At 34.4% G+C, this 15653-nt stretch overlaps 1 protein-coding gene across 6 annotated transcripts in view; it reads left to right on the top strand.

Moving 5' to 3' along the window:
• UTS2B (urotensin 2B) overlaps positions 1 to 15653 on the top strand; it is a 58754-nt gene extending 43101 nt beyond the window's left edge. For 4 of the 6 annotated variants that reach the window (XM_077880092.1, XM_077880090.1, XM_077880091.1 and 1 more), the window contains 4 exons: positions 3093 to 3191; positions 4351 to 4388; positions 5604 to 5697; positions 11850 to 14426. In XM_077880092.1, the coding sequence (XP_077736218.1) occupies positions 3093 to 3191; positions 4351 to 4388; positions 5604 to 5697; positions 11850 to 11977 (359 nt within the window). In that variant the 3' untranslated portion in view covers positions 11978 to 14426. Of the gene's footprint in view, positions 1 to 3092; positions 3192 to 4350; positions 4389 to 5603; positions 5698 to 11849; positions 14427 to 15301 lie in introns of those variants that run through there. The other 2 variants (XM_077880094.1, XM_077880093.1) reach the window with 2 other exon arrangements.

Below are 15653 nucleotides of genomic sequence, written 5' to 3'. Positions count from 1 at the left end.
ATGGCACACTCTGCCAGCTTTCGTTTTGTTGGGACTATAGAAAAGCACGGCTTGATGGGTAAAACCTGACACTGAGCATACTGCCTAACACAAAAGACTGAAGAGTGAATATCATGACCCAGAATACTGTATATATAATTTATTAAGTTTTGGTATTTTATCATTTTAGGGGTTTCAGATTTGTTTCTGGTAAAATTTCTCTGTCTCAACTAAAAAGCTTCACATTTGAATGTAAAGCAAGGAGACAGTAAACCCTTGATCCAGTATCTTAAGTAGTAATGAATCAGTATTATTGGTATGCCTGGTGGCTCAGGGGTTAAGCGAGTCTGCCTTCGGCCCAGGGCGTGATCCCAGAGTCCTGGGATCGAGTCCTACATCGGGCTCCCTGCATGGAGCCTGCTTCTCCCTCTGCCTCTCTTTCTGTGACTCTCGTGAATAAATAAATAAAATCTTTTTTTAAAAAATGAACACGTATTATCTGTGTGTTTCTAAAAGCATTCACTCCATCACATCTGGGTCACTTTGCCATCCTTTGTGCTAAGGGTGCATTGACACTCAGGTATTTAGCATTTCCTTTATCAATATTAACTTTTAGTTCAAGGGCAGAAACAGTCTGAATAGTGCAATTTTTTAAGGCTGTATCGGTTTTATTTACTTTTAAGATTTTATTTATTTATTCATGAGAGACACAGAGAGAGAGAGAGACAGAGAGACAAAGACACAGGCAGAGGGAGAAGCAGGCTCCATGTAGGGAGCCCAATGTGGGATTCGATTCCAGGACCCCAGGATCACGCCCTGGGCTGAAGGCGGCGCTAAACCTCTGAGCCACCCGGGCTGCCCATGCATCTGTTTTAAAACTAAATATGAAATCAAGAAAAAAAAGACTTATTTTCTATTATATTTCTTAGAGAATATATTAACTTCAGGAATAAAAAAAAATTTTTTTTTGAGAAAATATTTCTTCCGAGATTCCTGTAAATGATGGTTGCTTTAGAAGGTAGTGACAAGACGTTCTGAGGACAGTTACGCAAACATAGTTACTAGAAAACAGACTGGCCAAGAAAGGAAAATAGATCAATTTTCTTTTGTGAAAAATGTCCCACTTAAACATGCAGAAGTGGATTGTGAATGAAACATAAAAACTTCAGCTCTAAGCTTTCCTCATTACTTCCTTCTCATCTTATACATTCTCTAAGTTGAAGGTAATGAATCAATTTTTCTTATACAGTTCTCTTTCCGAAACAAGTTAACTATTATCATCTGGCTGTCAAATGTATGGTATTTCTTTTTCAAACAAACATTATAAGGTGTATTATTTAACATTTTCATAAACAACTGTAATAACAATTATGTTATTGCATGGCCACATCTTTAAATGATTTCTGAAGGTCTTCATATAATTGATGTTAAAGTCCCATTAATATTTTATTAGTGTTTTAATTGATCAATAGAAAAAAAACATCACAGATAATTTCTATGTTTATGAAGTAAAGAAATTGAAGACTAAGCATCAATGAACTATGGTCAGTGTAGATACAATACTGTCACTTGCCCCAAGTCATCCATTTGCTTCCTCACCAAGGTTTTCTCATTCCTTTCATTAGCCTCTTAGTCCTCTGGATTCATCAATTAACATTCTGTAGATACAGGAAAGGCAGATGATTTAATGGAATTTTATTTTATTTTATTTTATTTTTTTTTATTTATTTATGATAGTCACACAGAGAGAAAGAGAGAGAGGCAGAGACACAGGCAGAGGGAGAAGCAGGCTCCATGCACCGGGAGCCCGATGTGGGATTCGATCCCGGGTCTCCAGGATCGCGCCCTGGGCCAAAGGCAGGCACCAAACCGCTGCGCCACCCAGGGATCCCCGATTTAATGGAATTTTATATTCAAATCATGAGCCATTTCTGTACCTAAAACCACAATTTTTGCACATCTAAACTTCAAACTCGCAAAAAAAAATAAAAAATAAAAATAATAACAATAAATAAAAAATAAAATAAATAAAAAAATAAACTTCAAACTCGCAAATCTAGTTTCTGCTCACACTGTCAGTGACTATGAGGAACTAGGAAATGGGGTGAATGATCTACAGAAGTTCTGTGAAAGAGGTTTGATTTTGCAGGCCACCTCACAAAAGTTCATTTTGTTTTAATACACTAGCTGTTGTTTCAATTGCATTATTTGTTGATAGTTTATTGAGTCTTCATGTTTTATGGCTTGAGTAAAGGCCATTTTGTCCTGATTTCTACTCCAGAATAAAATATTTACAAAAATTTGGGTGATATTTCTGATTTTAAAGTGCTAAAAAAGTTGAGCATCTGATCAAAGAAGGGGCTGGGAAGTAAATTGACAAAGATGGAAAGATGTCAATAGACAGGAAGTAGAGATGCCTGGGTGGCTCAGTGGTTGACCAACTGCCTTTGGTTCAGGTCATGATCCTGGAGTCCTGGAATGGAGTGCCGCATCAGGCTCCCTGCAGGGAACCTACTTCTCCCTCTGCCTCTGCCTCTGTCTCTGCCTCTCTCTCTCTCTCTCTCTCTCTCTCTCTGTCTCTTGGGAATAAATAAATAAAATATTTTAAAAAATAGGGAGAAAGTAGACATCATACCACCTCTCCTGCAAGGTTTCCTTAGATGATTTTAAAGGTAATCTCAAGAACACAAAAAGGCTCATATTTAAATTTGTACAGTAAATAAAATCTTAAAATAAATTATTTTTTCTTTAAAAATAAAACTTTTGATTTATATTTTTTATATTAAGCACAAGAGTAGAAAATTTCAATAATACAGATAAAAAATAAGAAATCTACCTGCAATTCTACTACCTAGAAATGATGGCAGGTAAATTTTAGAGTGTCATGTTTCAGACATACGTCTCCACCTTTCCTCTCACAATCTCTCTTTGAGTGCTCCTATGCATGCAACGATTTATTTATCAGCCCATTTTTTTGGATTACACAACTTTCTCCACACCCCTTTTATTGGTGAGTATATGCATTGATAGTTACCTGTAAAATGTATTTAATTAGAAATACTTTCAGTGACGGATTGAAATTGGAGGTCATTACATTGAGATGATTATTGCAGGAAATGAATTGTTTCCAGCAAAAGAAGATACAAATAGCAAGGAACTATTGCTGGATCTACTGAATACAAATTTTGATTTCCAAAGACCTTCCAATGTTGGTGAGTCAAGAATTTATTCTGCCTTCTGAACTGCTCTTTCTAAATGTTAATGTATGTTAAATAAAATAGTAACTACTCCCTTTTATGCCGCACTGATGGCTTAAGTGTTTTTATTACTTCATATTCACGCTAAAAGCAAAGGCATTATTAACAAATATTAAAATCGTATCTTCTTCAATTAGAGAGTCCTAGTGGGATCAATAACCATCTTGTTATAAAATAGTTACCTTTACTCATATTTTCCTCTCATCTGTGCAGCTCCTCAATGGCACAGTTAATATTTTCTTTTACTAAATGCTTCACATCTGTTCATAGGTTTCCACTAGAAATTTCACAAATTAACTGCAGTCTTATAGCACATTTTGCAATCAAATTCTCTCAATGTGGGAAATGGTTGGAGTAAAGAACAGTGGGAAATTTAGGCTACACCAATGGAGATTTTTTTTTTCTTTGAAGAACAGCAGAATCTAATTTATAATTGTGCATCAGAATGCTTTCCAAGAAATGACAAATACTGCCAGAAACAGTAAGTCTAGCTTCAGAAAAAAATGTGATAATATGTCAGTGTGGTACACTCTCAGAAAACATCTGGCCTAAAGAACATGTCTATTCATGGGACAATGTACTGACTACACTATCTTAATAAACACTTCAAAAATACAAAGTTTTAAAATTAGAAGTAAGATATTCTCATTGAAGAAAATGAATGAAATTATAAAAAAGAAAAATGCGTGCTCATTGTAAGGGAGGGAGTTATTATTAATATTTTAGGTATTTCTCAGTTGAATTATACAGATATTTGTGTCTTGCTTTTTTCACTTAATATTGTTTTATAAGATTTCCTCATGTCAATAAAATAGTTTATTTCTAAATAATAGTAATTATTAGAACTAAATAATAGTACTTGTTAGAGCTACGGTCTATTTTAGAAAGCTTTGTGTTTGTTACTAGAAATTAAGTATTTTCTCATTACATAACTGGTTGCAATTCAATATTACAGGTATTGAGAAAATATTTGGGCTTTATTTAGGGATGATGGGTGGTCTTAAATCATATGGAAAAGAACTTTGCCTTCCATATAAGATCCTGAATGTGTGTTCTGAAGTGAGTGAAATACTACTTGCAATGAAATTTTTTATATGAAAAATGTATCTTGCAGGAATAGAACTGGCAAACAAACTGGAAGAACTTAACCAGGTAAGAATGTGAAATACTTACATTTCAATTTTAATGATAATTACAAGCATCTTCTTTGGACACATTTTGAAAAATTATTAGTACTATAGTGTAAATTTTTTTTTTATTCCTGCTAGAGACAGAGTAAAGTAGGGGAAAAATAGTCAAATTTCACTTAAAGAAAAGAAAAAGAAAACAAAACTATAGCTGAAGTGATCTTGAGATGAAACGTGTAGAAACTGGATTCTCATCCCAGCTCTCCAATTACCTAACTATAAGACCATGGACAAATTGAAATTCTCTGGATCTAAATCTCCTCATCTATAAAATGGAAGACTATACCTAGATTCATGATTTTCAAAATTTATTATTATTTTTTAAAGTGGAAATACATTTTTCCCAAATAAATTGGATGTGTTCCTAGTCAATGAAGCATATGCAGGTGGAGCTGTCCTGCTTAAAGCAGCTGGTTGGGGGCCTGAGGTGTTGCATTCTTGACCTGCTCTCAGCTGCCCTGATAGGGGGCCAGTTAGCAGCTTTATTCCTCCACTGCTTGACATGTGGGGAAAAAATGTGAAGATCACCAAGTTAGATTATTTCAAAACTTTTTCCACAAACACACATGCAAATCCAATAGTATACAAACCATGTGGCTGTTTGGGAGAGTGAATTATGCCCCATCGTTCTGAGCAGGTTGGACACCCTCAGTAGTCAGGTTGAAGAGTTAAGTCTTCAGGGCATGGGCAATCAGAGAGATTGCTAAAAATTAACATGGGTTGAATCCTGGGTAAAACCTCAAAGGCCTCAAAATACTTCTCTCTTTCTGCTGGAAAGGAGAAATATTTCAGGAAATTCAAACATTTACATAACTCTTTGGAGCTCCTTGAAAAGGACTGCTCGTTATAGGTGACATAAAATCTAGTCCAGCAACACAGTCTGTTTACAGCCTCTCCATTAATTAACACCTAGAGTTGACTTCCTTCATCATAAACTTGTTTTTTCCTGATCTCCTGTTGAGTCATGTACCTTTTCCAGCTAGTCTCTAAGTTTCCTTGTATTTTTCTATTTAATTCTTTTTATTTACTTTTTTATAGTTTTTCTCCTTTTCTATTCCCTTTTCTCTTCTTTCTTCCATTTTTCCTACTCTTTTTTCTTGTCTTACTCTAATTCTTCTTCAGTAGAAAGCAGCATCATTCTTATGAAAGATCAATAATTTTTATATTTGACTTTTAACAGTTGGAAAACCTAAAAGAGCAGTTCACAGAGGCAAAAGATGCTGAGATATCCTATGCTATAGATGGTCTATCTTCTTCCCATCCAAATAAGCGAGGTAAATTTTCATTTCAAAGTTTTAAAATTGATATCTAAAAGATTAATTTTTGCAATGATTACTGAGAGAGAAGAGATTAACTTGACATTTCTTAATCCTATGGTGAATATCAAAATCCAAGTTAATTTTTAAGAAAGAGGCCAATGAAAATGTTCCCCTATGAATGTATCTGAGCTATGTTGTGTTTACCGCAGTAGGTAGCAAAGTCATATGTCCCAGGTTTAAGTAAAATAGGGTCTTATTGTTTAAAATTGTGACCTATGCTTGCTATTTTGCTTAGAGACTGAAGTTGGGAGAATCACAAATAGAAACAACCCAGTTTTAAGTCAATTCAAATTTTAGAACATCTTTATTGAAGTAAGGAGAACCCTCATTGCTCTAACACTTGGTTTAAGGTTTGAATCATCACAGTTAATTTTAGAAAGATTTACCTTTTGGACTCTCTTATTTTTTATAACATTTCTTGGGAAATTATTGTTTCTTGCTGAATTAGTTATTATATTTGAAAAAATTATATGTATATTCCTCTATTATAATAGTGATGTGAGCCTTCCTAAGATTCACAATGCTACTAAGTGGGAAGAGGATGCACTGGTATTATTTAAACACTTAGCATATACCAGACATTTTATATTTTAATATGTCAAAATATTGTGGTTAAATACATAGGCTCTAGAGCCAAACTGCTTGGGTTAAAATCAATGTGACATTTCCTACCTGGTAACCTTGAGCAATTATGTAACTTCCTATACATTTTCTTTGCCCCCAAATGCAAATTATAATAATAATTATCTTTATGAGATTGTTGGGGGGATGAGTAAATATATGAAAGGCATTTAGAATAATGCCTGGCATATAGTAAATACTATGTAAGCTTAACTTGTTTTTTATGGTTTTGATCAATACTATAATTATTATTTTATTTTCATCATAAACACCATAAGATATCCATTACTATGCTTATTTTATAGATGAGGAAATTACATCTCAGAGAGGTAAAATTATATGCCAACAATAACCCAATTGCTAAGTGACTCAGCTAGTGAGCCAGAAAAGAGAGAGTGATAGAAGATGAATTGGAAGCTGTCAGGGAGAGAACTGTCAGGAGTTTTAAGGTCCTTAGCTTTTACTGGGACATCATTAGAAACTTTGAACAAGAGAATAATGAGATAAGCTTTACCAGAACTGCTCCTCATGGAGAATACACTGAAAAAGATGGGGAAAGGTAGAAGCAGAGAAGCCATTAAGGAAGAGAATTTAGTGTTTCAGATGATAACATGGTAGCAGCTTGGATTAGGGTGGCAGTAGTGAATTGATAAGAAGGAGCCTGATTCTGGATATATTTGAATAAAAAAATTAACGAAGTTTATAGTAGGATTACCTGTGGTTTGAGTATTTTTTTTTCAAAAAAAAGGAAGGCATCATAAATGACTTCTAAGTTTTTATTTTGAGCAACTAAGTAAAAGAGGGTGATTTCTATTTATTGAGCAAGAGATAGCTGGAAGAAGAAAAGGTTTGATGGTATAGAAGTGTTGAGATAGAGATTTATTGGGCCTTCCTATAATTAACATAACTTAGGCTATAATGTGGTACCAGTTTTAATTCAAATCTCAGAGGCCTATTAATAATCAAGTTCAATGCATGTAGTATAATCCTCTTCTATTTTCTGGCTATATCATCTAGAATGTTGTTATATCTTTACTGTCCCTAATATTGCCAAGACACAGGAAAGGGATAGAGGACACATCCCAGCTCTAAACTGCCTCAATTCAGAACTCAGTTCAATGATAGGTGTCGCTTCTCCTGAAGTCCATTGGCTAGAATTAGTCAAGTGGGCTGGCCCCAAAATACTGGCAAGACAGGTTGAGAGATTTTAAGAAGTACATATAATAGTTGGGGAGTACTGCCTCTACCACAGTCTATCCTTTGATCTCTCCTTAACCACATAGACTCTACTCAACTCATTCCCATTAGAGACAATTCCAGATTTCTTTCACTGACTGAACCCAGAACAAAGAATAGGCTCCCCCGGGGGAGATACTGTCTTCATCAGCTACAGTGTAGCTTCTTCATTTATAGACCTGTTGGCTAAAAGGACAAATCCAGTAATTGGAAGAGGAACAAGGATGAGATAAGCACAATCAATAATCCCATTCATAAAGGAAACAAACAAGAGACACAAAGAATACTATCCTCCAGTAATTCTGAAATCCCGCTGGACAAATATTACAAAGGTCCTCTACCCTCCAGTTGGGAAAAAGTGTCTTGACTGGATTCTGTGGTATCTAGGAGGAGTCATCTGCCCACTGTAATGTTTCCAATGGCTGTACTGTTTGAGATTTTTGCTTTTTCATTTTTATTCCTGGACACATCTTATATGCTACTTTGGGATTATTCTCTTCTCCAGGATGACATAGTTTTCTCAGGTTTCGTCCTGCTTTTACAAAGTTGGAGGCCCAAGATTTATTTTGTCTTAAAGTGTCAAAGATATTTTTGTTTTAGGATTTATGGTTTCTTTGGCAATGATATTGTTTCAAAAATTTAGAAAACTTCTCATGTACTTGCTATATGCAAATACTTTCAAAAAAACAGTTTTAGGGGGTCCCTGGGTAGCTCAGTGGTTTAGCTCCTGCCTTCAGGCCAGGGTGTGATCCTGGAGTCCCGGGATCGAGTCCCATGTCAGGCTTCTGCATGGAGCCTGCTTCTCCCTCTGCCTGTGTCTTTGCCTCTCTCTCTGTGTGTCTGTCATGAATAAATAAATAAAATATAAATAATAAATAAATAAATAAATAAATAAATAAATAAATAAATAACAGTTTTAATTTTTCTGCATTCTCACCCCCTACTTAGCAGCAGTTGCCTGGAAAATATCTGAAACATACCTTAAAGACTATACACTCAATTTGATTTTTGCCCTGAGTTCTATTTACAGAGCCTCTGTCACTTGGAGTAGTTTCAAATCTTATTTTATAGTGTTTGGGATCTAGAAGAAGTCAGTTCTTTCAGCATTTTGAGATCTTGTATTTCTTGACTCTCTTTATTCCCTTTTTATTTGTTGTCAGGTAGTATTTGGGGGGTAAATAAGGCAAACTACATTAGGAAAATAACCTCACAATCTCAGTGATATAAATTGCTTTAAGATTTATTTGTTGTTTACATGAAACCTTGTGTATGTTGGTTATCTTCCTTTACTCTTTACCTATTCTATGTGTCCCTGTAGTAGAAGAGGAGAGAATTGGAGATAAACACACTCTTAATTGCCAAATTAGGCACATGATCATAACCTAACTTAACAGGGTCATGGGAACACCTAGAAAATGTAAAAAAACAACAGAAAACAAACAAACAAAAAACAAAGTACAAGAATATCCCTACTACAGCCATGCATAACAATATCTTCCCAGTATAATAGGCCTCCTTATGCGCATTTTGCAGTTTCAGTTACCTGTGGCCAACCATGATCTAGAAGCAAATGATCCTCCTTATAACATATCAGAATTCTGGTCAATAGTAGCCTAATGCTACATCATAGTACCTATGTCATTCACTTTGCTTCATGTCATCACATAGACATTTTATCATCGCACATCATCACCAGAAGAAGGTTGACTATAGTATAATAAGATATTTTGAGGGACAGAGGCCACATTCAGATAACTTTTATTGCAGTATATTGTTACAATTATTACAATTATAACTAGAACAATTGTTCTAGTTTATTATTGGTTATTGTTGTTAATCTCTTACTGTGCCCAATTTATAAACTAAACTTTTTCATATTAATGTGTGTATAGGAAAAAATATAGTATTTATAGCGTTCAGTACAATCTATAGTTTAAGACATCCACGAGGAAGGGGTCTTGGCACATATCCCCCACAGATAAGGGGAGACTTTTGTAACGATCTGAATAGACCAATGAATATATAAATTTGAAGTTTAGGGAAGCAGCTCGTATTGGAGATAAAAATTTGACAGGTATCAGCATATCAATTTTGCTTGGTATTGTGATCAGACCACCTAAGGAATGACTCTAGATATAAAAGAGAAGACAGCCAGGACTGAATCCAGGGTGATTCCAAAGTTAGAAATTAGGCAGATGAGAGAATCAGCAAAGGAACTCTTGATAAGAGTAGCTACCAAGGAAGGAAGTGACAAAGGAAGGCTGCACTGTTTCCAGAAAGTAGTGAAACTGTATTTAAAGTTTTAATAAGTCCAGTAAGTTGATAACTGCAACTTTCCTTCTGAACAGCAATGAAAGATTATTAATGGATTTGACATGAATTTCTTGGTGGACTTTTTGTTAAAGAGAACATGATAAAACAATATTTTTATCATTTGTCAGGAACCACCGACAATAGACACCACTTTTGAGAAATTTCATTCTAAAGAGTAGAAGAAATTGGGATATCAGCTAGAGAAGTTTGAGGGCATGTCAAAGAAACTTCTTTGTGTTTTAGCAAGGTGATATTAAAACATATTTGTATGTAGTAGGAATAAAGTAAATATTTGTGGTGATAAAAGATATGAACTGAATGCCTAGGTTAAGTCACAAAAACAGCCTACATTATATTTTAAGTGTGATTCCATTATGTAACTAGAAGTTGTCTGGTATAAATAAGATTGTATGAAAGGAAAATGGACCCAGAGATCCAGCTAATGCACTAATAACTTATACTTACTGGGGAATCTTATACTTTGCTTTAATCATTTAATATATCGTTGATAGATGCCTACTAAATTCATTAAGAATGTTGCTGTCTAATGTGATAAAATACAACATCTTTCATAATAAAAACCCTTAATATATTGGATATCAAAGTATCACAACTCAACATAATAAAGGTCATATGTAACAAACCCATGGCTAATATCATATTCAATGGAGAAAAATTGAAAGGGATTTCTCTGAGTTTGGGAACAAGACAAGGTTGCCCACCTTCACCACTTCCATTCAATATAGTGCTGAAGTCCTTTCTTGAATAATTAAGAAAGACAGAAATAAAAGTCAAGGAAGGAAGGAAGAAGTAAAACTGTCACTAATCGCTGATGACATGATCTTATATATACAAAATCCCAAAAATTTGATAAAAAAAACTGCTAAAATTAATGATTTCAGTAAGATGGCAGATTACAAAATCAATTTACAGAAATTTGTGGCATTTTTTATACTAATGATGAAGCAGTGGGAAAAAAATTCCAATCACAATAGCATCAAAAACAGTAAAACACTTAGTAATACATTTTTTAATTAAATTGTAGTTGATCTGCAAGATTATTTTAGTTTCAAGTGTATAGCATAATGATACAATATTAGGAAGTGATCACTAAGATGAATCTAGCTACCCTATAAAGCTTTTAAATATTATTAACTATATTTCCTACACTGTACACTGTGTTCCCATGGCTTATTTATTTTATAACTGGAAGTTTGTACCTCTTATTCCTCTTCCTTTATTTCACTCCCTCCCCTCTGGCAACTGCCAGATTATCTTCTGTATCTAAGAGTCTATTTCTGTTTTGTTTTGTTTGTTCATTTGTTTTGTTTTTTTTAGATTCTACATATAAGTGAAATCATATGGTCTTTGTTTGGCTTATTTAGCATAATACCTCTAGGTCCATCCACATCACAAATGGCAAAAATTTCTTTTTTTAATGGATATTCTAATGTGTGTGTGTATGTGTGTGTATGTAATGTCTTCCTTATCTATTCGTCTATTGATGGACACTTAGGTTGCTTCTACATCTTGGCTATTGTAAATAATGCTGCAACAACAGAAGGATGCATGTATCTTTTCAAATTACCACTTTAATTTTCTTCAATTAAATACCCAGGAGTATAATTGCTGTATCATACGGTAGTTCTATTTTTAATTTTTGAGGAACATCTAGACTGTTTTCCATCGTGGCTACACCATTTTTCATTCCCATCAGCAGTTCATGAGGGTTCCCTTTTCTCCACATTTTTACCAATAGTTGATATTTGTTTATTTTGACAACAGCCACTCTGACACGTATGAGGTGATACCTCATTGTGTTTTTTATTTGCACTTCTATGATAATTAGTGATGTTGAGCATTTTTCATGGTCTTTTGATCATTTGTATGGCTTCTTTGGAAAAATGTTTATTCAGGTCCTCTGCCCATTTACTTAGGAAAAAACTTAACCGCGGAAGTGAGAAATCTGCACAATGAAAACTCTAAGACTTTGCTGAAAGAAAATGAAGAAGACACAAATGGAAAGAAATCTGTGTTTATGGATTGGAATAATAAATATTGTTAGAATGGCTATATTCTCCAAAGCCACCTTCAGATTCATGCAATCCTCACCAAAATAAAGAAGGATACTTCACAGAAATAGAAGAAATAATCCTAAAATTTATGTGGCACCACAAATGACCCCAAACAGCCAAAGATGTCCTGAGGATAAAAGAACAAAATCTGATTTCAAACTATACTGCAAAGCCATAGTAATAAAAGAAACATTATGGTACTGGCACAAAAATAGATATGTAGACTAATGAAACAGAACAGAAAGCCCAGGATTAAATCTTGGCATATAGAGTCAACTAATATTCAACAAGAGATCCAAGAACATCCAATGGAGGAAGGATGATTTCTTCAGCAAATAATGCTGGGAAAATTGGAGAAACACATGCAGAACAATTAAATTGGACCCTATGCCTCATACCTCACAAAAATTCATTTCGAATAGAGAAAAGACTTAAACATAAGCTTGATAACATAAAACTCTTTGAAGAAAATATAGAGTAGCTTATCAATACTGGTCTTGGGAATGACTTTGGACGTGACACCAAAATCACAAGCAACAAAAGCAAAAATTAACAAATGAGACCACATCAAACTCAACAGTTTCTGCACAGCAAAAGAAACAACAAAATGAAATGTCAGGTTATACAATGGAAGAAAATTTGAGAAAGCATATATTGGATAAAAGATTAATATCCAAAAAATATAAAGAATACAACTTAATAACTACAAAAAACCTCTAAAAACACCTAATTAAAATGAGAAGAACTAGATTTTTTTCAAAAATGATATCAACATAGCTAAAAGCCACATAAAAGATGCTCAAGATTCACTGATCAGCAGGGAAATGTAAATCAGAACCACGATGAGATGTCACCTCACACCTGTTAGAATGACTATCATAAAGAAAGTAAGAGACAATAAGGGATGGCGAGAATGTGGTGAAAGGGAACTCTTACACACTATTGGTGGGAGTGTAAATTAGTCCAACCACTATTGAAAACAATATGGAAATTCTTCAAAAATAATTAAAAATAGATTTACCATAAGATCCAGCAATTCCACTTCCAGGAATATATCTATAGATGAGTGGATAAAATTGGTGTATATCAATAGATAAAATGGTATATATCAATAGATGAATGGATAAAAATGGTGTGTACACACACACACACACACTGGAATATTATTCAATTATGAGAAAGGAAAATATCATTTCCAACGACATGGATGAAACTTGAGCACATTAGAAGTTAGACAGAGAAAGACAAGTTCTTTATGATATCCCTTTTATGTGGAATCTAAAAAAAGTCCACCCAGTGAAAAAAGAGTAAAATGATGGTAACCAGAGGGCTGTGGAGGCAAACGGGGTTTGGATCAGATTGATGATGTTTAAGTATACAAACTTGTAATGAGAAGTAAATAAGTCATAGAAATCTAATGCACAGTGTAATGAATATAGACAATGATATTGTATGTACTATAATGATGTAATGTGACCTATACTACTCCAATGGCAATCATATTACAGTATATAAATTTGTCAAAGTAACACTGCACACCTTAAATTTACAAAATGTAATGTCAAATTTAGCAAATAAAAAAAGAAGAAGAAAAGGTCTCTTTGCTCTCACTTTGGTTTACTTACTTAGTTGCACTCAATGGCTTTAGCTTTTTGGCTTCATAAGCTGACATAAGATGGAAGCAGCACATTTGAAGAAACTTGGGAAGAGGAGATGAAAAATAAATAAATATATGGCTGTCCAATGCATAGCATCCTGCTAAAAATAGGGTTACAAGAGTGAACCAGACAGACATCAACACCAGAATGATAGTGAGGGATTTCCTTCATGCAGATGACAAATGGTAGATAAGCACTGAAGAGTTTGGCTCTACTGGGGATATCATCCATGATACTTCCTTTCATCCAGGTCCAGAAAATTTCCCAAACTGTATTCCCATTGCATACTTAATCGAGCCCCGCATGAGTAATTTTTGGATATGTGTACATTTATATCTTCATGACAGAGTTATTTGATGATATCCAAAGGGCCAGACAGGTCAGTGATGATAACTTTCTGAAACACACTATAAAAAGATTGAATTAGGCCAAGCTCCTCAGTTTAGTGTCTGAAAATAAACTCTTTTCATAGGATTTGAATGTGGTTTCATTAAAGGAAGCTGTGGCTCATGTAGAAATGAAAAGTATACTCTGAGGCTGTCATAACACTGTGTGTGTAGGTGGTAATGCACTTGAGGGTTACTGGTTTACAGAGTGAATGGAGAGGGAGGGGAAACCTGGCAAGCAGAGACTTTTATCATTTATTTCAAAGAGTATTTCAAAGAGTATCTTTTTAAACTCTTTTTTACTGTGCGTCCCATTCATCAATAGTGAATCAAAGACCTGTCCTCTGAGGTCTTAATTTTCTAAACCACTTAGACTGAAGGAAATCAGAGAAATTTTTTTTAAGATTTATTTATTCATGAGATACACAGAGAAGGAGAGAGAGGCAGAGACACAGGCAGAGGGAGAAGCCGGCTCCATGCAGGGAGCCGGATGTAGGACTCAATCCTGGATCCTGGGATCAGGCACTGAGCCAAAGGCAGATGCTCAACCACTAGCCACTCAGGCATCCCGGGAATCAGAGAAATTTATCCCGAATTCTATGAAGCTACTATAAGTCAAGTGATTGGGAGCAACCTATAGAAGATTTAAAATGACTCATTTGTGCATTTGAAAGTTAAAGAGTACTGTTAGAATTGGTTTGATTTTTCTGAAGCATCATTTTTATGGTCCGAATGTGAAGACTCAATGTGACAATCAAATTGCTTAAATAACATTTGGGGATTTGCAAAGTGAACTTTAAACTCTCTTCCTTCCTTTCCCCTCCCTCCCCCATAAATTGAACCATATTTATCATAATTTTTACTCATGTGACTTCTCCTTTGGGATTTCAGTCACCCCAAATATAAAACAGAGAGATGTATCTAATTGGACAACCTACTGTATTCTCTGAACTGTATTATGTGCATTATTATGTAGAACAGTCTATATAAATGAACTTTCTGAGATGAAGTGACCATTATGGTACTCACTGGTTACAAGTCACTATGGGGTACTCTAAATGTGGCTAGTGTGATGGAGAAGCTGAATTTTTAAATTTTATTTAATTTTAATTAATGTATAGATTCACATGAGGCTCATAACAACCACATTGAACAATCCTTTTACCAAACTCTCTTGCTCATACTGAGCTACACATGAACTATTTTATTCAAATGTAATGCTTCATCAAATATCCTCCTAATAAAGAATTTGTTTCATTTTCTTTTTTAGCCTGCTTTTGGAAATACTGTGTCTGAAGTTTTTTTCTCTGGATACAAAAAGAGAAGAACATTAGAAAAAAGAAATACGTCTACTTATTACTGCTTAAAGATTGAAGCTATTTTAAGCATAAAGTAACGGTGGCATTTATTCTACATATTGCATACTTAAGGTTTAAGTTGTGAATAATGGCAAGTCGGTTGCACTTTTGTCTGGCATGGGCTATATCAAATGGACTTGTAGTGCTAAAGTTGACAGTGTTGTATCTATAATTGTATGCTTTCCATAGATTCAATGTCTATATATGGTTTTGTCTGGTGATGACCATGCTGTTGAGCTATACATTAAAATATTCTAAAAAAGC

This window comes from Canis aureus, chromosome 31 (genome assembly GCF_053574225.1).
Source record: "Canis aureus isolate CA01 chromosome 31, VMU_Caureus_v.1.0, whole genome shotgun sequence".
In the NCBI taxonomy this organism is placed as follows: Eukaryota; Metazoa; Chordata; class Mammalia; order Carnivora; family Canidae; genus Canis; species Canis aureus.
The sequence above is the reverse complement of the archived record's forward strand: the minus strand, read 5'-3'. Positions and strand labels throughout refer to the sequence as shown.